This window comes from Mustela putorius, unplaced genomic scaffold (genome assembly GCF_011764305.1).
Source record: "Mustela putorius furo isolate JIRA1106 unplaced genomic scaffold, ASM1176430v1.1 tig00003983_pilon_pilon_pilon, whole genome shotgun sequence".
NCBI classification, from domain to species: Eukaryota; Metazoa; Chordata; class Mammalia; order Carnivora; family Mustelidae; genus Mustela; species Mustela putorius.
The window spans coordinates 19,223,146-19,243,888 of NW_025422123.1; the positions used below are offsets into that span (position 1 = coordinate 19,223,146).

The following is a 20,743-nucleotide window of genomic DNA, read 5'->3' on the forward strand; positions in this document are numbered from 1 at the left end:
AGCAGGAGCAAGAATTTGTCCTTGGTACTTTCTCCCTTGGGGTGAGTGCCACCGCTATGCTGGAAAAGAGAGGAAGTGAAGCTCATAAAAATGTCAAAGATGACCAAAAATGAGCTTTAAAATGGTGTCTTGAATGAAAATTAGTTGATGATGGTATAGGTAAGGGCAACCACTAACCTGCTTCTATTTTCTCCAATAAGCACAGGATCTTCCAAATAAAGACGGCAGAAAAACACCTGCTCAGTACTTCAAGTCTACGACTGATGTGGACAGAGTGGGAGACACCTGTTTCAAAGAGGATCACACAGCAGAGCTGTTGGAACTCTGGAGAATCCCTGAACGACCGAGGACCAGATCCTGAGAAGCACTGCCCTACTTTCCCAAGGCGAAATAAAGCTTCTAGAAACCCCGGCATGGTAACCTTAATGGAAAATGCTGGTAAAATCTGGAATGATAGAGGTGATCAACATTCTGACTGCTAAGGATTGCTGGTTTCTTTCCAGCTCTTGATTCAACAGTGTCACACCAAAGTAACCTCCTTTTCTGTTTTTCTTGATAGGATTAGGACAGCAGCCAAGCCAGGAAATAGCAAAACAGTAGTTGAGAGTTTTAAGAGACCAGTGGGTAGATGGCACAGAACACAATCTTGAAGGGAATAGCTCACACAGAGGGTTTACTCTGTGCTTGATATGGCTCCAAGGGCATCTGCACTGTATTTGTCTAAAAGTTACACAGATGGAAGTCCAGCCAGGCGATCAGGCGCCAAGTTGTGCTCCTCACATTAGGCTATCCCGCCTTTCCATATGCATAGCTAGGCTGCTAAAAAGAAGGGAGATGTGAATCCTCCCCTTTCCATCCTGGTGGGCAAACATGCCCTTTTGCTTCCCTGAGAGAGAAAAGGATGGGGACACACCTGGCCTTGCTCTGCCCTCTGATCCACTTACTTCTCTGAGGGGAGGACGACAACCTTCTGGTTGCCATGATGGGGAGATGGGAGTGTATTTTCTTGGCGTGGCCACGTCATCAGGACAGAAAACAACACTGCAAAGGAGCATGTAGTTTACGGTGGGTCCATAACTGGGCTGATACTCAAAATATTTTAATCATCAGGTCATCCCTAGACTAACAAATGCCACTAAGCACTGCCATGGAAGGGCCAGCCCTGGTAAGTTTGCATCAGTAGGGTTATCGGCCAGGGTAATAAATCCTGCTGTGGTTTTAGCATCACCAAGCCAGTCTTTCCAGTAAGAGATGAAATATTTTGATTCTTATTTATCTGATTTCTAGGTCCTGTTTCTTTCTTTTTTTTTTTTTTAAGGTCCTCTTTTTAAAATGTGTTCTGGACTTAGAAGGGAAGGGCAAGGATAGGACTATCACCACCAAAACCCTAGCAGTCCTCTGTATTTTTCAGAAGTACCCCAAAGCTAAATGCAGTTTCACATGACATTTTTAAGGTGGTAATGACAAATTAGAAGGCACTCAAAAGCTAAGTAAGATCCAGCCTATGCTGGGGACTGTGTGTTATGCAGGAAATGGAAGGACGGGGGCCATTCAGGTCATGACTCCACGTGTACATGGTTGGACCTCTACGTCAAGACTGTGGCAGGCTGGGGGACGGTGGGGGCAAAAAATGGTCTTTGGCAAAGAAAGTGGCAGAGTTTTGGGAATAATGTGGGCTCTCATTACTCTAGAGAAGGGGTCAGCAAATTATGGCTGTAGACCTTCCGTTTTGTGAGGAAAGCTTTACTGGAACACAGCCATGACCATTCATACACATATGGTCTGTGTCTGCTTTTGCACGCCACGATGGTATAGTCGAAAGCGGGGCAGAGACCGTATGGACTGCAAAGCCTAAAACATGTACTATCTGGCTCTTTACAGAAAACATTTGCAGACCTCTGGTGTAAACCTAGGAAAGGAAAATAACTAACAGCCAAAAGTGTGGGGAGGGAGGGGGAAAGACAAGTGGAAGAAGCATGTTTGGAAAGCTGGGACCTTTGGGGGACCAGAGAAACCACCACCATGCCTCACTATGTGGGGATCCTTCCTCATGTGAGCTGAGCTACACAATATAACCTTTCCACCTCAATTATCTACATTTATTGGGGTGAGTTCCTAGAAGGTGAAGACTGGATTTTTCTCCAGTCTGTCCAAATCAGCAGTGTATAAACCACGTAACACACAAGCACAGGTAATCAAAAAAGTTTTAATGATTAATGTTTAGACATTATTTAACAGTGTGGGTATATCCAGATGAGCTAAAGCACACGTTGACAGCACACTATTGAATGTTATAGTTTCTGTATTGAAATATGTAAAGACATTTGCAAACTAGTACCTAGGAAGACATAACATTTACAAATATACACATTCTAGATTTGATAAGGTAAATGTAAACAGATGCTGTGACTCCTTCCAAACAGAAAACCCACAAGACTAATAAGAGAACCAATCGGCTCCCTATATAATATGAATGTGCAAAATTAAAGCATGATAAACTGATATTTACATAAATACCAAACCAACAATTAGTTTATACATTGTCGATGACCTTCTAAAATGTATCACGAGTGGTTCAATGACTGTTTTTTCTCCCCACAAAGAAGGTATTCAGAGACTAAATTTCAACACTTTAAAATGACACGCACAATAGTCCTTATCTGTTTGACCACTGCCTCAAGGGTGACAGACACGATTTTATGATAAGCAGTCTCATTTTTAAATAAGCAGTTCTACACAAATCTTTAGATTCTAAGCAGAAAAAGAAAATTACAGGTACTATTAGATTTACATGAAACAAATTCTCTCTACCCCATTTCCCAGTTCTCTTATGTAGTAGCTATCTGTTTAATTTTACCTTAAAATTTTTTTAAGGTCCCCTTTTCCCCCTTTATTCATTTTTATAAGCTAGGCACATTTTAAAAGAAGTTTGTGTCAAAACAGACAGCAGTACAGAAACCAATCCAAATTTGGACCCTGGCAACCAGTTCCACAATGCTCATCTATGGGATTCTGTCAAATGGTATTCAATGATCTCTTCTGAAAAGTACACACCCTCTCTCTCGCAAGTGGAAAGCAAAGTGGGCACTGTTTCCTGTATAAAAACACTTAGCATTTCAGAAATTTTAAATGTCCTACTCATCCTACATACTTTCTAAAATCCTGAAGACAAAGAATATATATTTAGGTTTCATCAAGACTCCTTTAGAGCCCTCCCCCATTTTTTACATTATCAATAGTGGCACTCAAAATAAAAAAATAAGATCTGTTAAAAAGTTAAACTGACCTTCCACTAGATTTGAGCCTGCCTGATTTAAAGCCAGTATTACAAAACTGAAGGTGCCGTTTCTGATTTCACATGTACAAGTCACTTGAAATTATGTGTCACACGCTAGTTTCATAAATTACAGTCTTTGATTTTTTTCCTAAACAGAGCTATTAAAAAATGAATAAAAACTTGAAACATATCCTAATTTAAATTAATAAGCTTTGGGCCCTGCTTTTTAAGTTTTAAGGCATGTGTGTTTCTCTACTGTAACAACATTGTACAAATTTACAATCACATGCATGATCTACAGTAAAAAAAAAAAAAAGTTTGGATTACAGTGTTTTTAAATTGTGAATCACAATTCAGCACCTATCATGTTATAACTAATAAGGCAACAGCAGTGTCGTATACTACAATAATACGCCCTCCACAGTGTAGCGCAGGGGTCGGTGAGAGCCCAGAAATGTTAAATCTTATGCCTACGTATAATCTGTATACATTTTCAAGGGGTTTTGAACGATGAAGGAGGTCCTACATGAATCACGCTGTTGTAGGCAGGACGAGTTACAGCAGCTGTTAACAAGCATCGGGCACAGCTCAAGCTGTGCTTACAATCAGACGATGGGTTTTGGAGGCTTCTCAACTCTTCCGCTTCAATCCTTCCGTTGCTTCCTCGGCTTCACATTGTTTTCCAGGGAAGAAAAGCGGTTGGTGTGTCCGTTCACGGCAGCCACGGACCCGTTCTGGTGGTCCTTCAGGTGCTCTTTCCTCCGCGAGGCCCCCTTCTTGTAAGTCTGAAATGCATCAGGGCAGATGGGCCGTGTGACAGGGTGCTCTGCTGGGGGGTGGGGGCGCCCCGCTTTCCTAATTCTAAGCCTAGATTCCTGTTAGGACCCGATGCCACTGAGACGTAAGGTCTGTGGTCAAGCAACCCTGGGAACGTTTTCTGCCACTGGTTTCCATCACTCCTCCCTTCCTGAGGCGTCGCCTGAGGAAGTTCACAGGGGTTTGGGCTGCAATGTAAGGGCTATTCTAGAAATGAAGTAGAAAATTCAAAGTACACTTCCCCTGGCCATGCCCTCTCTGTATCTGGATGGGGTTACAGAGTATCGGGGTCACATGGCCACACTGTTTTCCCCCACTCTGTGGTACCTCTCTATCACTCCCATCTCTCACCTTCAGGATTTGCTCGGGACTTCGGCAATGGCTTTGGCCCGTATGCACACAACGCTATGCTGCCACAAGCAGTTAGAATAGTGATTTCAGTTTTGCCAGCTCCCAGCCTTCGTCCTCCCTCATGTCGATGAATGTCCCCACATGGGTACACCCCCCATGCGGCAGCTCCCTGGAATGTGCCTCCATGCCCAGGGGAGTGGGATGAAAGGTGGGGGAGGTGCACAAGGATGGCCACATGGGACGCCCCCAAGGAGCTGCTCAACCTCCCGGACCTTACTGTTTCCATATCCGTGGCCCCTGCCTTGCCTCCCGACCTTTGGTACCTGCCTGGAACTGCATGCTGCCCACGGGGGCAAGAACACACCTCACCCAGGGGTAACGGGGAGCCACACAGCAATCCAGTGGAGGCAATCTGCCCTAACTGGACCCTTCTGAGTAAAACTGACCTGCCATCCTGCACTTGGGAATGAATGGAGCCTCCAGACGTGAGCAGTGCAGGTGTGAGGAAACGGGGACGAAAGGGCAGATTTCTGTCTGCAGCCGAGGGCTGTGATGCACATTTCTTTAGACATTTTATGTAGTTCCAGGGTTCAGGGCGGCGGGGCTGTGGGACTGTTGACAGAACTCTCCCGTCACATGCCCGCAGTCGGCTGCGAGCAAAGCAACAACAGAGCTTGCCGAACAGCGTGGCGTTCCCACGTGAATCCCCGGCTCCTCTGCCGAAGATCTAGAACTCGGGAGGTTTGGGACAGATACCAGCATCTCCTGTGTTGGCAGTCAGTCCCCTCCCAAAGGTAGGGGTTGCCCTGTCACTGTGACTGCACCAGAGCCTGCTGTCTGGCACGCAGGAGGGGTTCTTTCCACAGGTCATCCTCCTTAAATGAACAGAGGAGGTTCTTTGCTGAAAAGGCCACAAGGCCCAACTGCCATGGAAGAGCAAGACTTACCTGAATGTAGAAGTTTGTGAAGAGCGTGATCAGAGAGATCATGTATCCAATCTGGAAGTACAGCCACCCAAGAGGGAACGTACACGACCAGATGACCCCGCAGCTGGTCTGGATGATTGTCAGCACAAACTGCAGCTGGTGGGAGAGGGGACACAGCAGAGTGCAGCCATGGCGCACCGACAAGGTGCCACACCAGACGGGCTCTCCACCCAGCACACCGAGTCCATGGAAGGACACTCACAGGCCTTTCTGGAGGTGAAGTCCCTTCATAGACACTAAGCATACGTTCATGCATAAATTTCTCCTAAATTATATATGTGCCTTTGTCATATACATTCTCCTCCCCTTCCTTCTGCTTAAACCACCTTCTCTAAAATTTGGAGAATAGTTAACAATGCTATATAGTATACATGGAGGTTGCTAAGAGTAGATCGTAAAAGTTCTTGTCACGAGAAAAAACCCCATAGCTATGCAGCGTGACTGTGGGTGTGAACTGGGTGTTACTGTCCCAATCATTTCACAACCCATACATATACCCTATCAGTACACCATACACCACACACCATACACAACATTACAGGTCTTGTACAGCTCAATGAAGCTGGGGAACAAAGGAAAACATAATCCCCCCACCCCCGCCCCACACACAAACCTTAGGGACCCTGTATAGAGAGATGCCAAGTAATTTTTTCTTGCTTTATATTTTTAAGGGAGAAAGGAAGGGTGTGTGGGCTGTATGTTTAAAGAGAACTGGTGATGTTGCTGTGGGATGTGCAATTCCTATTTCTGTTTTTTTATTTTTTATTTTTTTAAAAAAGATTTTATTTATTTGACAGAGATCACAAGTAGGCAGAGACACAGGCAGAGAGAGAGGGGGGGAAGCAGGCTCCCCGCCGAGCAGAGAGCACGATGCGGGGCTCAACTGCAGAACCCTGGAATCGTGACCCAAGCCGAAGGCAGAGGCTTTAACCCACTGAGCCACCCAGGCGCCCCTTTCTCTGTTTTTTTTTTTAAGATTTATTTGAGAGAGTGTGTGAGGGGAAGAGGGAGAGAGTCCTCAAGCAGACTCCCTGCTGAGGATGCAGCCCAACATAGGGCTGGAGCTCACTGCCCTGAGATCACCACCTGAGCTGAAACCAGGAGCCAGACACTTAACTGACTGTACCGCCCACGTGCCCCAACTCTTCCTATTTTTTACCCATGTACCTCTTTGGTTTGAAGAAGGCTGATCAACAGATTTAAACTTCTACCAAGATATAATGCTAAGTCCAGATTTTTCTGATGAATAAATCTTTTTTCTTTTTTGATGAATAAATCTTGAATGGGAAAGATTACAATGAGATGTGGCTACTGGAAGGTGACTCTTCAAGAGCACCACCACCACCAGGGGGCAGGGTTCTGCCCACTGGATTTCTGGCCCAGCCCCCAGGGCTTCTGGAGAGAACTTACTTCCCTCCCCACTTTCTTCTCTTTTTTAAGGTGAGTACTCTAGGTTAAGGAATAACTAGGAGCGGTGCTTAAAATAAATCTAGGCAAACTGGGTGCAGTCTTCTACCTCAAAGGGCAGAGCTTAATGGGAGACCAATGTCCGCAGTCTGTTCTTTTAAATTCTGCTTTTGCCAGGCCACGGCTGTGTGGTATAAATCGATCTCCACATCACTTCTCACGCATAACGAGAAGGTTAAGGAACAATTATCCTTCCTCACAGGTGAGTGAAAAAAATTAACAAGGACTAGAGAGCAGCTGGCAAAGAGGTGATAATGAAATGTCAAACACGTAAGTAGCTCAGATGATCTTCTCAGATTTTTTTCCCCAGACTGTTATTTTTAAATATTGAAAAATCACAATTGACTTGGGAAGACTGGAATCAGCATGGTTCTTTAGAAAAATATGTTAAGGCAAGGCTGGGGCTGAAACTTTATACCCCTCAGTCAGCTGGGTTAGGCCTGTTGCCTCAGTGTCCTCATCCATAGAATGGGGATAAGAACATGAACTCAGGCTTCTGGACTAGTCCATGTAAACCTGCTTACTTAGCACGAGTGCCAGACACTCAGCAAATGTCAGTGTTTCACATTAGTGGTAACAGTAATTGGTTCATGAAAGAATTCACAAAGGGAGAGAAACAGGCGTCAATCATACCCTGACAACTCAGGGAAGCTTCAGAAAGGACGGTAGGACGGTAGGACGTAATCACCAAGTGCCAACAACGGCTGGGTGGGCCCTCAAGGTCAACGTCAGGAGAGAGGCTGTCGTCTGAAGCACAGCAGGTGTCATCCTCGCCAACAAGTGCTTCACAGCTCGGGGGCTGAGTGGTCACCGGGCACTGATCTTACCGACACCCTCACTGCCTAATGGCTATAAGCACTCGGGACTCCTTGGTCCTTCGAAAACTCCCAAGAACCCAGGACACAGTGGTCACTTTTGGGTTCTGGATTATAATTAGGAAACACACCCAGGCAACATATGCTTTGTATACAAACTAAGGAAAACAAACTGAACTTGAAGTCAGGAAATTAGATTCCTGTCCTCATTCTATAGCCCAACTAGCTGCCCACAGATATAGTTTCCGCATCAGCTGGAAGTAAGAACATTCTCTGCTCCGCGGGCTGCAGGTAGTTTAGTTGGATCAAAGAGAAAAGGTGGGAAAGATATACATTAGATTCTATTAAGTAACAGTGAATAAAGGCAGGGAGAGCAGTCTGTCAGGCAGCAAGTCCTGGAGAGAGGCACTGAGTGACTTACCAGCTGCCCCTGAGTGATGTATCTCTTCCACCAGAGGTACGGGCGCATGGAGGGCACAGATGACAGACCGTAGTATGAGTACATGAGGACATGGATGAAGCTGTTAAGGGTGGCGCCAAAATACGCTGAAAAACAGGGGGGATTGGGAAGGAGAATGCATCAGTGTTCTACATGGAACAAAATTCCTTTCAAATCCGGAAAACAGACGTGTTCAAGTAGGGCTGGTAAGCAGCATGTGGAACAGTGCTCAGAACCCCCTTTCCACTGGGGCAGGCCGACTGGGGTGCTTTAAGGCCGGGCTCAGCTGGGGCTGCCAGGCATGCATTTAACACAGGAGTCAGGAGACCACCTCACAGCTTTGTTGCCAGAACCCCAATCAACTCCCAGAGCGAGCTGGTTTTCTTTACATGCAAGGTGCTTTAGGCTGCTGTGCTGAAGGCCTGGGGAAGGCAGCTGATGGGCAGGAGGTTCAAAGCTGGCTGGCTAACACATCTGCTGGAGCTGGAAGAAGCCTTGGCCTCCTTAGTATTCCCCAGGGCTGCACTGCTGAGACTACATATTTTTTTCAACAACAATCCAGAGTCCAGTTCCTTAGAGATAAAAGACTCCTCTTTTATCACATACTTTTAATTTCCAGTAGAACCACCAGTTCTTTTTTAGCCTCTCTGTCCTCCTCCCCCACAGCGGGCAACCCAACAGAACTCACCAGCTTTCCCACGCACAGTCAGAGGTGTACATGGCTAGGGGCTCAGGGAGGGAGTCTCTACTTCTGGCTATTACAGTAACTGGCTGGGTGACCTTGGACAAGTCACATCCAGGTCCTAGTTGTTTCTCTTGGGCCCAGTGGGGCTCGTTAAAATCTACCACCCTGAGAGTTCTTTGAAAATGTAAAGAGACACTGTTCCTATTAGGAAGTTAAATCAGATAATCCAGAGCCATGAAGTGTGACGGTGGGAAAAACACAGCGGGGGGATGGCACACTGGAAACCGAGTTCTTCCAAACCTTCTACTATGTCAGTTTCCTCCCAAACCACAGGGAGCTGGGTTTGGTGATTCACCTTTCTAGTTCTAAAATTCTATGACTGTGGGAATCTTGGTGGGCCAGTTAATTCAGGGCAGTGCCATCCTAGGGAAAAAAACACATGAACAGACCCAAAAGTTCTCAAATTCACCAGTGCTGGATGGCAGAAATTTTGATCAGGACACCTGTTATAACTCCTAAGCTAAACCTAAAGGAGACAACTTAATCTTTGAAAATTATGAGACCTCAGACCATAAGCTTTCTAAAAACAACAGGTATCTATCTGTCTTTGGGAATTTACTTCAAATTTTGGTGCATGCCATTGAAGATGCCTTGCTAACATGCTTCAGGGAACAAGGCAGGCTCGTTCTATAAGCATTATGTGCAGACCTCCTCCTGTGCTCTTCAGCTAAAGCTTGTTTCATCATTAGTCGTGTTCCCTGGGACTCCCTCAGTGGTGTGGTTCTATCTTTCTGGCCTGCCTCTCTCAGTCAAACGACTTCCAAATTTTAAGAAACATGGACTAGAAATAACCTGGAACAGCTGTCCTCTGTGATAGAGGACACTGTCCCTATTTCCCTGTATGCCCCAGGCTGGGAATTTGGTATTTCCCTCACCTTGCCAAGTCAGCCAGAAAAAGGTTTCGTCAGCTTACTGAGTGCACAGGCCACACAAACTATCATGAATGCAACTGGGACACAAAGTTCCCGTGTTTGACCTAGAAATCCACAGAAATAGCACCTTCACTAAAAGCCTTGGTTTCAATTCAGCCTCTCTGTCACACCTGTCCCCAGTGCTGCGCACTGCCCCCCCCCCCCAATGTAAGACTTACAGTGGCCACAGGGGACCCAGTTCATCACAAACCACCAGATGTTCAGCATGGTGGCGTGGTGGTAGACGTGCAGGACTGTGATCTGGTGGTTGTTCTTCCGTAAGATGAAGAAGAAGGTGTCCATGAATTCAATGAGCTTGGAGAAATAGTACCACCAGAGGACGCGGATAATCTAAGAGGAAGAGACCATTACGGTGTTTCTGGAATATACCCCCTGACGTGTTTACTAACATCCCAGACTCCCAGGTTCTCCTGAAGCCTGAGCACCCCCTGGCTCCTAGAGTCCTTCAGAGGCTGGGAGCTCTGGTCATTCTGAGTGCCTCTAACAGAATACTGGGAGGTGGGGGGAAGCTGGGGGAGGTCTGGAATGATGACAGGGGAAATTTTAAAGTGGCATGGACGTCTTTCAAGACTGACAAAATCCAGAGGATCAAAGTTCAAAAGCCCTGAAGCCTGTCTATTCCCCCTGGAGTGACCTGCAAAACCATCAGCACAGAAAAACCTCCTGAGTGGTGCTGCTATTCCAGGGACTGGCATGGGGGCAGGGGGCCAGGATATGAGGAAAAGAAGAAAAGGAATCGGAACTTTCCATGTCAGGTCCCTGCCCAGTTAAATATGCCACACAGTTTTAAGAAAATGAATGCCCATCTGAATTTAAAGCAGCAGTCTTTCATTTAAAACGAAACACTGGGGACACCTGGGTGGCTCAGTCTTAAGTGTCTGCCTTCAGCTCAGGTCATGGTCCCAGGGTCCTAGAATGGAGCCCCACATTGGGCTCCCTGCTCAGTGGGGAGCCTGCTTCTCCCTCTGCCTGCTGCTCCCCTCCTTGTGCTCTCTCTACCAAAACAAACAAAACAACAACAACAGAACCCACTCAGAGTGGAAGTCAGAATCAAAAGACCACCCTCAGACAGCACTTTCAGGAATGATTACAGCATTTAAGACATTATTTTTACGATCCCATTTATATAAATGCTGAAAAATGCATGTAGTTATTTGTTCCCCCCGAAATGTAAATAACAAATTTTTTTTCAAGATTTTATTTTTAATTTTTATTTATTTATTTTTTTAAAGATTTTTATTTATTCATTTGATAGAGAGAGATCACAAGTAGGCAGAGAGGCAGGCAGAGAGAAAGGGGGAAGCAGGCTCTCCGCTGAGCAGAGAGCCCGATGTGGGGATCGATCCCAGGACCCTGAGATCATGACCCGAGCTGAAAGCAGAGGCTTAAAACACTGAGCCACCCAGGCGCCCCTCAAGATTTTATTTTTAGATAATCTCTCTACCCAATGTGGGGCTCAAACTCACAACCCCAAGATCAAGAGTCGCATACTCCACCAACTGAGCCCGCCAGGCCCCTCTTCCTGGAAACCATTAACGGGACTTACTTTTATTAAATGAAACTTTAGTTTTTCTCTTACACCACTCATGTTCAAATTTTAATGTGGAAATAGATTTTTTAAAAATGTCAATAGGAATTACCTTGGGCAGTGAGAATATGAGCCATTTTGTCTTTTGCACAATTAAAAACAAACAAACAAACAAACAAACTATTTAAAACAGAGAGAGACCTTACCTTCATATCTGCTTCTCCTGCACTGTGAGTGCCTTGACAGAAGAAGTTGTAGCTGTTTTCCCATACTCCTGTCACTAACTAAAACAAAAAAAGGAAGAAGTCCATCACCAACAATATCAGAAATCAGAAAAGCCCTACTCACTTAAACTTCATTTGTTTCGGAATCTCTGACAATTGACCTTGGGCTGGCTGACGCAACTTCAGTCTTTGCTCCTCGGCAAAAATCACGATGTTGGGCAGTGTGAATACCGGAGAGTCTCCGTTTTACAAGGGGTGGACCAGAAGTCACTCCAGGGTGCTGCCTTACTGAGCTGGCACTCAATTCTCAATGCCCTGGGCTGTCCCAAGGCCCTGACCAAGCTGACAGCAGGCTCAGTCCCACAAGAAGTCTCAGGGGAGATCACACCTTCACAAATTCAGCCCTTCCCAAACTTGAGCGTTGGTGTACCAGAATTGCCTCAGGGGCATATAAAAACAGGATTGCTAGGGAGTGTTTCTGATCCAGTAGGCCTGGGGTGGGGTCTAAGAATCCATATTTCTAACAAGTTTCCAGGTGATCCTGATGCTCCTGATCTAGAGACCACACTTCAAGAACCACTGCTGTCAAACCTAGGATAATTTGGCCAGCCTTGCCTTCATTACCTCCTGTTGCTGTGTCATCCACTGGGTCCACAAAGCAGAAATCTGCAGTGTCACAGAAAGGGCCCCAGAATCAGGGGACATGCCAGCTCTAGGTTACAGATCTGCATCACCAGCTCTCTTTGGTTTCCTCATTTGTCTACAGTGAGGACAGCTGGCCTAGATGAGACTTAAGGACCCACTGTGACAGTCCAGAGGGAAGGTTTAATTTGAACACCTGTGCATGTCCACACTATGTCCTAGACAAACACCTAGGAGGTGCTATTCCTTGTCCATGTAAACCATAGCTTCCTGCTTCCTCCTAAAGCCTACAGTGATCTTGAGTTTCCTGGTGACTCTCTCTGGGGGCCAATTGGCACACTATAGATGGGGAGAAATCTGAGGTGGCCTGCCTTGTGCCTGATCTCATCTGGTATCCCGCATAAAAAGACTGACCCTGGGTCTCAAAGTGTGTTCCCCAGTCCAGCTGCATTAACATTACATGGGAACTTCTAAGACATAGAAATTCTTGACCCTACCCCAGAATCAAGTCTGGGGGTGGGGCACCTGGGTGGCTCAGTGGGTTAGGTCTCTGCCTTCAGCTCAAGTCATGATCTCAGGCCCTGATCATCAGGGGTAATGATCTCATGACCTCAAGGTCCTCTATCAGCAGAGAGCTGCTTCCCCCTTTCTCTCTGCCTCTCTGCCTCCCTGTGATTTCTCTGTCAAATAAATAAATAACATCTTTAAAAACAAAAACAAACTCTGGGGGTATACCATCAAGGTAGGGCCTCACAGACATGATCACAGAGCCTTTGAGAACTCAATACTGTGGTTTACAAAGTGTGGTTCCCAACCCAGCAGCATCTCAATCGCCCAAGAATCGTTAGAAACACAAAAATCTCAAGCCCTACCCTAGACCTTCTGAATCAGAAATTTCTGGGTGTGAAGCCCAGTGGCATGGCAACAGGCTGTTTTATAGGTGACTTTGATGCAGCCAAAGCTTGTGAACCATGGGCTGAAAGCTGTGGTTCCCACTCTAGTTCCATAACAGAACCACCTGGGGAGCTTCTAAACCTGCTGCTGCCTGGCCTCTCCCCAGATCATTAAACCAGACTCTTTAGGGGCCTTCACAAAGCTCTCAAGGTACTTCCAACCTGCAACTAGGAGTGGGAACCACAGGTTTCCTGCTGGGTAAGCAGAAAAGGGATTACAAGGGCCTGAAGACAGACGGTTAAACTTCCACCCGATCTGACCTCAGAAATGCCACAGCGGGTGTGGCCGTTGTACTCTCACTGAAAGCCCTTCTCAGAAACTGCTTTTTCTTCTATTAACTTCCTTTCTGTGGTCTGCCTTCTGGCTTTGTCATCTTCTATATGTAAGAAAGTATTAAGTGTTAACATGGTTTTCAAGACCAAAGACCGGCACCAGGGGTTTGGAGGCATCATTTTGTGACGAAGAGTTCTCCTTAGGAAGTAGAAGACCAGACCAGGGAGCCTGGATGAGTTAGGCTGCCGTCCACTGAGGCCCAAGACCTGAGGTGAGCTCGCTAAGTTCCTCAGGCCCTTTTTAGGTAAAAAGATGAGGTTGGACTAAATGATCTCTAAAGGTTCTAATTTTCTACAATTTCTACATTTGGACTTTTAATAAACAGATCATAAACTATGCTGTACTTCACTATCTTTGAAAGACCAACAACAGCAGGATAATTTATCAGAAGGTACATCATCCTTTTGGACAACATTGTGCTCTCAAGTCATAGCAGGTTAAGCACCCCAAATGCAGACGTATCCCGAGTTCCAAGAATCGAGATAAAAAGCCTGAAAATAAAGTGTGGTTGGGAGTGGGGTGTTGGCATATGTGCCCTCAGAAGACCTGAGGTGAAGAGAAGAGAAGAGAGTGTAGTTTTCCCTGCCCTTCCTCCTAACCCATGAGAGAACCAATGAGTTATCTTCTGTGGATGAGGGATACATACACAGAACGAATGGTTCTCAAGGGAGTTTTCACACGACTACTGCAAATGATAAAAAGTAAGAACAACATAGCAAAGTGCTCCATGAAGATATATTTATGCAATTTTAAAAAACTTTTATTTATTTATTTGAAAGACAGAGATCACAAATAGGCAGAGAGACAGGCAGAGAGAGAGGAAAGGAAGCAGAGAGGAAAGGATGCAGGGCTCGATCCCAGCACCCTGGGATCATGACCCAAGCTGAAGGCAGAGGCTTTAACCCACTGAGCCACCCAGGAGTCCTGTATTTATGCAATTTAAAAGATACCTTTATTTAAAACGATAGCCTTACTTGGCAAAATTAAAAACTTATTAACCATGATTATCCTCGCTAAACATGCTTTTTGAAATGTTTTTGAAATGTTAGCATCTTATCAATTTAAAATTCTAGGACCTACCATCACTGTTTTCCAGCTGCTATTCTGGTTTATCGCGTCTGGAGGCAGATGACTGCATTCATGAATGCCTGCCTTGGTAGGAAAGGGGACAGGCAAGGAAGCTGAGGGAGAAGAGAGCTAATTCTTCCTTGTATTCCTGTAGGCAACTTGACCTCAAGGGCAGGCACAGACTGAGGAAGGATCTGTTAACTCTAGCAGAAGGGACTAACACATACCTTTCTTTTAAAATGTCTTTCCGAAGGTATCCAGGTTGGATTGCTTTGCTCCTTAAGCTAATTACCTTAAAATTCCACTTGTCCCTCCTTCCTATAAATCGGGGGAAAAAGTCTGTATCTAAAACACCCAGTATCTCTGGAGGCCAAAGAACTCCAGGTCTGGGGGGCAGTGAAATTCCCCAAAGTACAGTGCCACTTCAGGGCCCTGAGCCCACTGCCCTCTTCTCCTAGGAGAGGCTTCCTGCAGCCCCCAGGGCAACCCACCCTCCTTCATCACTGCCACTCAGCACTTCCACTGGGGGCAGACCTCTGAATTATGTGATTAAAACCCTTCAGTGGAGTTCTTTATAGATCTTGGATATCAGCCCTTGTCTGTAGTGTCAATTGCAAATATCTTCTCCCATTCCGTGGGTTGCCTGTTTTGTAGACTGTTTCCTTTGCTGTGCAGAAACTTTTGATCTTGATGAAGTCCCAAAAGTTCATTTTCGCTTTTGTTTCCTTTGCCTTTGGAGACAGGTCTTGAAAGAAGTTGCTGTGGCCGGTGTCGAAGAGGTTACTGCCTATGTTCTCTTCTAGGATTTTGATAAGATTCCTGCCTCACGTTGAGGTCTTTTATCCATTTCGAGATTATCTTTGTGTATGGTGTAAGAGAATGGTCAAGTTTCATTCTTCTACACATAGCTGTCCAATTTTTCCAGCACCATTTATTGAAGAGACTGTCCTTTCCACCAGATATTTTTTCCTGCTTTGTTGAAAATTATTTGACCATAGAGTTGAGGGATCATATCTGGGCTCTCTACTCTGTTCCCCTAGTCTATGTGTCTGTTTTTGTGCCAGTACCATGCTATCTTGGTGATCACAGCTTTGTAGTAAAGCTTGAAATCAGGCAACATGATGCCTCCAGTTTTTTCTTTTTCAACATTTCCTTAGCAATTCGGGGTCTCTTCTGGTTCTACAAATTTTAGGATTGTTTGTTCCAGCTCTTTGAAAAATGCTGGTCAAATTCAACACACATAAAACAGATAATCATGTCAAAAAATGGGTAGAAGACATGAACAGACACTACCCCAAAGAAGACATACAAATGGCTAACAGACACATGATAAACGTTCATCATCATTAGCCATCAGGGAGATTCAAATCAAAACTACATTGAGATACCACCTTACACCAAGGAGAATGTCCAAAATCAACAAGACAGTAAACAACAAGTGTTAGAGAGGATGTGGAGAAAGGGGAACTCTCTTCCACTGTTGGTAGGAATGCAAGTTGGTGCAGCCACTTTGGAAAACAGTGTGAAGATTCCTTAAGAAATTAAAAATAGAGCTACCCTATGAGCCTGTAATTGCACTGCTGGGCATTTACCCCAAAGATACAGGTATAGTGAAAAGAAGGGCCATCTGTATCCCAATTTTCATTGCAGCAATGAACTGCCACAACTGCCAAACTGTTGAAAGAACCAAGATGCCCTTCAATGGACTAATGGATAAGGAAGATGTGGTCCATATAAACTATGGAGTATTATGTCTCCATCAGACAGGATGAATACCCAATTTCTGTAGCAACATGGAAGGGACTGGAAGAGATTATGCTGAGTGAAATAAGTCAAGCAGAGAGAGTCAAGTAACATATGGTTTCGCTTATTTGTGGAGCATAAGGAATAACATGGAGGGCATGGGGAGATGGAGAGAAGGGAGTTGGGGGACATCGGAGGGGAAGACAAACCATGACAGACTGTGGACTCTGAGGAACTAACTGACGGTTTTTGAGGGAAGGGGAGGGGGAGGTTGGGTGAGGCTGGTGGAAGGTATTGTGGAGGGTACATATTGCATGGATCACTGGGTGTGGTGCATAAACAAAGAATTCTGGAACACTGAAAAAGAATTAAATAAAAAACAAAAACCAAAAAACAAACTCTTCAGTGACTCCCAGTTTCCTTAGAACACAATCCTAAATCCTAGGCACAGCATTCACATTCTTTCCCAGCTCCCTGACCTACAGTCAGAAGGACCCCTTTTGCTCCTCACCCACCCCACAATGGCCAAGGGCAAAGAGCACAGGTTTGGGCACTAGCCAGAAGTACTTTAATTCCTAGCAACCTGCATTTAGCCAGGTGACCTTAGACAAATGTTTGTACCCCTCTCTATACACCTCGTTTCTTCATGTAAAGAGGGTAAGAACAGCATTTGCGCCTCTTTAGGCTGCCGTGAAAGTAAATGAGGTGGAGGGAGTGTACAAATGCTTACCCTGCTCAACCTGGTACATAGGATAAACCCAACAAATGCTAGCAGTGACCACTAGTTTATTCTTTTCAACTGGAATGCCATCTACACCCAGGTACCCCCATCTCTAGCTCTTAAAATTCTAACTATCCTTCAAAGTTTGCTTAAAATTCCTTTTTTAAAAAGATTTATTTATTTGAGAGAGAGAGGGCAGAGGAAAATAGAGACTCTTAAAGCAGACTCCCTGCTGAGCACGGAGTCCAATATGGGGCACGATCTCACAACCCTGAGATCACGAACTGAGCCAAAATCAGGAGTTGGATGCTTCACCAAATGCGCCACCCAGGTGCCCCTTAAATCCTCATTTCTTCGTGATTGCTTGCTTGGACCTCCAGTCTGAAGTCTGTCCTCCTTCCTCTAAGCTCACCCTACCACGGCTTGTAGTTGTCTGCTCATATGTTCCCTTTTAGCCCTTTGTTAAAGGGTCTGTTTTAAGCTCTGTGGGCAGCTTACATCATTGGGGACTGGGGCTCCCACATGCACAGAACCCAGCACAGGGACCTGCACACAAGAGGTACTGAACAGTTGCTAAAGTAACAACAAAGCATCTGAGACCCTGCTTTTTGCCTCACCACACCCACCCCCAAATAGAGGCTGAATATATTACTCATAGCAAAAAACCCAAAAACGAACAACAACAACAAAAAAGTCAAAAACCCACCCCAAATCAAAAAAGATGTCATTTCTGCTTTGCAAATGGAGAAACTGAAACACAAGAAAGTATTTTAGTGAAACCTAGATTTGACACTATTCATCCGAGTTCTGTTCACAAGATGGAAAAACCGGTCCCCATCAAATTGGGGGACACGGAGAGTTGAATTCTCATACATCCTCAGCTTCAGAAGGGATAGAATAATATAACAACAAGGACCAAGCCCCTGAGTTATAAAGTTAATTCACCTAAGACTACTCTCACCAATTCTGTGTACAATGGGTCAGTGTCAGAAGGTTCTGCTCCCTCCATTCCCCATAAGAGGGAAACAGCATGGGCTCTGCAAAGCTCTTCCTTCCAGCGCCCCTAGGACCACATCAGTAGAGACAATGATCTAGTCGAAGTCACCTTGGCCACCATTTCCCTTCAGGGCTTGGGTCTGGCTTCCTTCCAGAGAGCTGCTCTGGTCCCCAGAAAGTCAACACACCACTGCAGACACTGCAGAGCCAGAGGGCCAGGAGGCTGGACAAAGGTGAGGCACGGAAAGTAAGGCTAGGTCCCTCTACCCTGGGCTCCTGGGAATCTGCTCAGGAGCACACAGGATTGTACTTGAAGGAAAACGGAGGCCATGGCGAACAGCCTGCCGCCACATGCAGTTCCATATAACACCAGCTACTCCAAGAGCAATGGAGTGTACGTTACGGTATTATTTACTTGACCTGGCTTTTCCCAAGTAATCAAAATACAAAGAGCACCACTGCAAACCATATGTGCTTTCTCCTTTGTGGAGTAAAGCAAACTTTAATTAGGCCAGGGGCACAGAAAGAGCTGGAATTATAGCTGAGCTAGCAGCTTTCTCTTCTTATGGGACAAATTCAATAACCTAAGGTGGTTTTGATGCATCTTTTCATTTAAAGAAGAGACATCAGGCAAGTATCACAGCTAGGTCTGGGTGATGCAGCTCATGGAGTGAATCATTTCTAACGGTGACAGGTGAGTTCTCATCTAACACCACAAATAGCCACCAATAAGGTATGACCTTCAGCATGATAACCATTTCCAGGGCACTTTCTGGAATTCTACCAAAGCATCTCAAGAAACAAGGTCATTTAACATTTAAATAATAAGCAGAAGAATGTCATCTTGGGTGGCCATTATCACAGCCTTTCAGCCCAATATCTCTAGATGTCAGAGCCACAAGATAACCCTTTTCCAAAAGGCCTGGCTGCTTTTAGTGATGAAGGCCTGGAGAGCTGTGTGATTATTACCCCTAAGCAGACATCTATCCAAGAAGAGTAAGAAGAGACTGTCCATACTGGAATTCAAATTGCATCTAGAAGAGGACCCAGGGACATTTCCAAGTAATACCAAGTATGTGGGTGGTTGACAGTTTATATTGTTTCTACATGAATGGATGAGTGTGTATTTTTTAGACTTGCTACAAGCCCATGTTTTAAATAAGGAAACAGAGATGAGAAGTGATATGGATACCCCAAAGTCACATGGCTTTTTGGTGGCACCACTGGGACCAGCACCCAGGTATTCGGGTCCTCAGTTTAACTGCAATCTCAAACAGGAGTTCCATGTTCCTCTGACCTTCCTTACTTGTTTCTGAATTCTTAATAATTCAAGAACACAATGGGGTACTCTATCCATGAAGCAATCTGAGGAAAAGCAGACTTTCACTGTCTTTACTTCAGCAGATTTGATTTAAAATTAACCTCAGCTGCTCCAAAACTTAAAGTATCTCATTCTTTCAGGGTTTAACTACCTGCTCTTGGCTGTGCTATTATGAAACAGAGTCAGGTCAAAGCCTGAGGCTTTGCATTTCAAATCTTTCACATCCAGGCCATAAGGATGCTCATTAAAATAATTTCACACTCACAACTTCCAGAAGTGTTTTGTTTTGTTTTCCTGATGACCAGGAACACCCATGGGTCACTGCTGAATGGAATACTCTTGGTTAAGTCATAAGGACAGGCTCTGTACACTAGAAAAGCCTTTAGAACAAAGCACAAAGGAACAGCCTGTCCTCAGCCCAAGCTGAAACAGGGATGTCTGGCATTCTCCCCTGAACCCTAGACCCTGTCCTTGTATGTTGCCGGTCCTAGTCTCTCACTTCTCAGGCCTCCTGAGGAGTGGCTTCTGCAAATGCTCGTTTTGTCGTTCATGGATTATAAGTGGCTAGGGAGAGGAAAACCTTAAGCCAAGACTCAGCATCTCCAGACGGTACTGCACACTGGTCTGAGGCGCAGATCCGAATCCCAGGCCTCCCTGGGAATGTGCTCTCTGCAGAAAGGGCGGTGACAGTCCAAGGAAGAGTAAAGGAGTTAGCCCAGGACCTGGCATGGGAAGCACTATGTAAGTCTCTGCTATGACTCTAGCCAGATGTTTGCTCTTTCTGCTGTCCATGCACAAAGGCCCACGACTCCCACGACTAGGTCTGAAGCAGTGCAGCTCCTCCTGTATTCTGAGGCCCCGGCCAGGGCATCCTTTGCATAATTTAAAGAGACTTCTCCAGGCTACCTACCAACTCTGGTTTTGCAGATTAAGTCTGCGTTAGTTGAGGATTTGTCCAGTGACACGTTCCTTGGTACCCCAACTCCAAGTGGCCAAGTTACCAAAGGTTTGCAGTCAGTTTAGAGAAGTCAGGCCGGGCTTTGAACCAACTCCGAAGCTTGCACTCTACTGGAAGGTAATCCTTGTTCTTTTGTTGGGTGTGAGGAGAGAGGGGAAGACTGTCTGGGTTGCACCCTTCCTCCATTTGCCCAATATAGGGCATTCTCTCAGGGCAGTGCCAGATAAAGTGAGAGGAACATAACTGAGCAGGGTGCTTCCAGTCCCTGAGAAAAGCTTCATTCTGAGCAAGGAACTTTAGTTGCAAGGGAACTAAGAGTGAGAAGTATTTTAAGGCAATGATTAGGCCTTTCCGAGAAATATTAATCTCACCACATGTTTCAATTTCTCTGTACCTCTGTTAAAGGAGAAAAAGCAAAATAGTAAAA

At 45.4% G+C, this 20,743-nt stretch overlaps 1 protein-coding gene across 5 annotated transcripts in view; it reads right to left on the reverse strand.

Annotated features, from left to right (window-relative positions):
- Positions 1–2,186: 2,186 nt before the first annotated feature.
- ELOVL5 (ELOVL fatty acid elongase 5) overlaps positions 2,187–20,743 on the reverse strand; it is a 72,173-nt gene continuing 53,616 nt past the window's right edge. For 3 of the 5 annotated variants that reach the window (XM_004771857.3, XM_013045513.2, XM_045071224.1), the window contains 5 exons: positions 11,563–11,640; positions 9,987–10,158; positions 8,134–8,258; positions 5,392–5,526; positions 2,187–4,062 (listed from right to left, as the gene is read on the reverse strand). In XM_004771857.3, coding sequence (XP_004771914.1) covers positions 3,922–4,062; positions 5,392–5,526; positions 8,134–8,258; positions 9,987–10,158; positions 11,563–11,640 — 651 coding nt within the window. In that variant the 3' untranslated portion in view covers positions 2,187–3,921. Of the gene's footprint in view, positions 4,063–5,391; positions 5,527–8,133; positions 8,259–9,986; positions 10,159–11,562; positions 11,641–20,422; positions 20,497–20,743 lie in introns of all 5 variants that reach the window. The other 2 variants (XM_013045514.2, XM_013045515.2) reach the window with 2 other exon arrangements.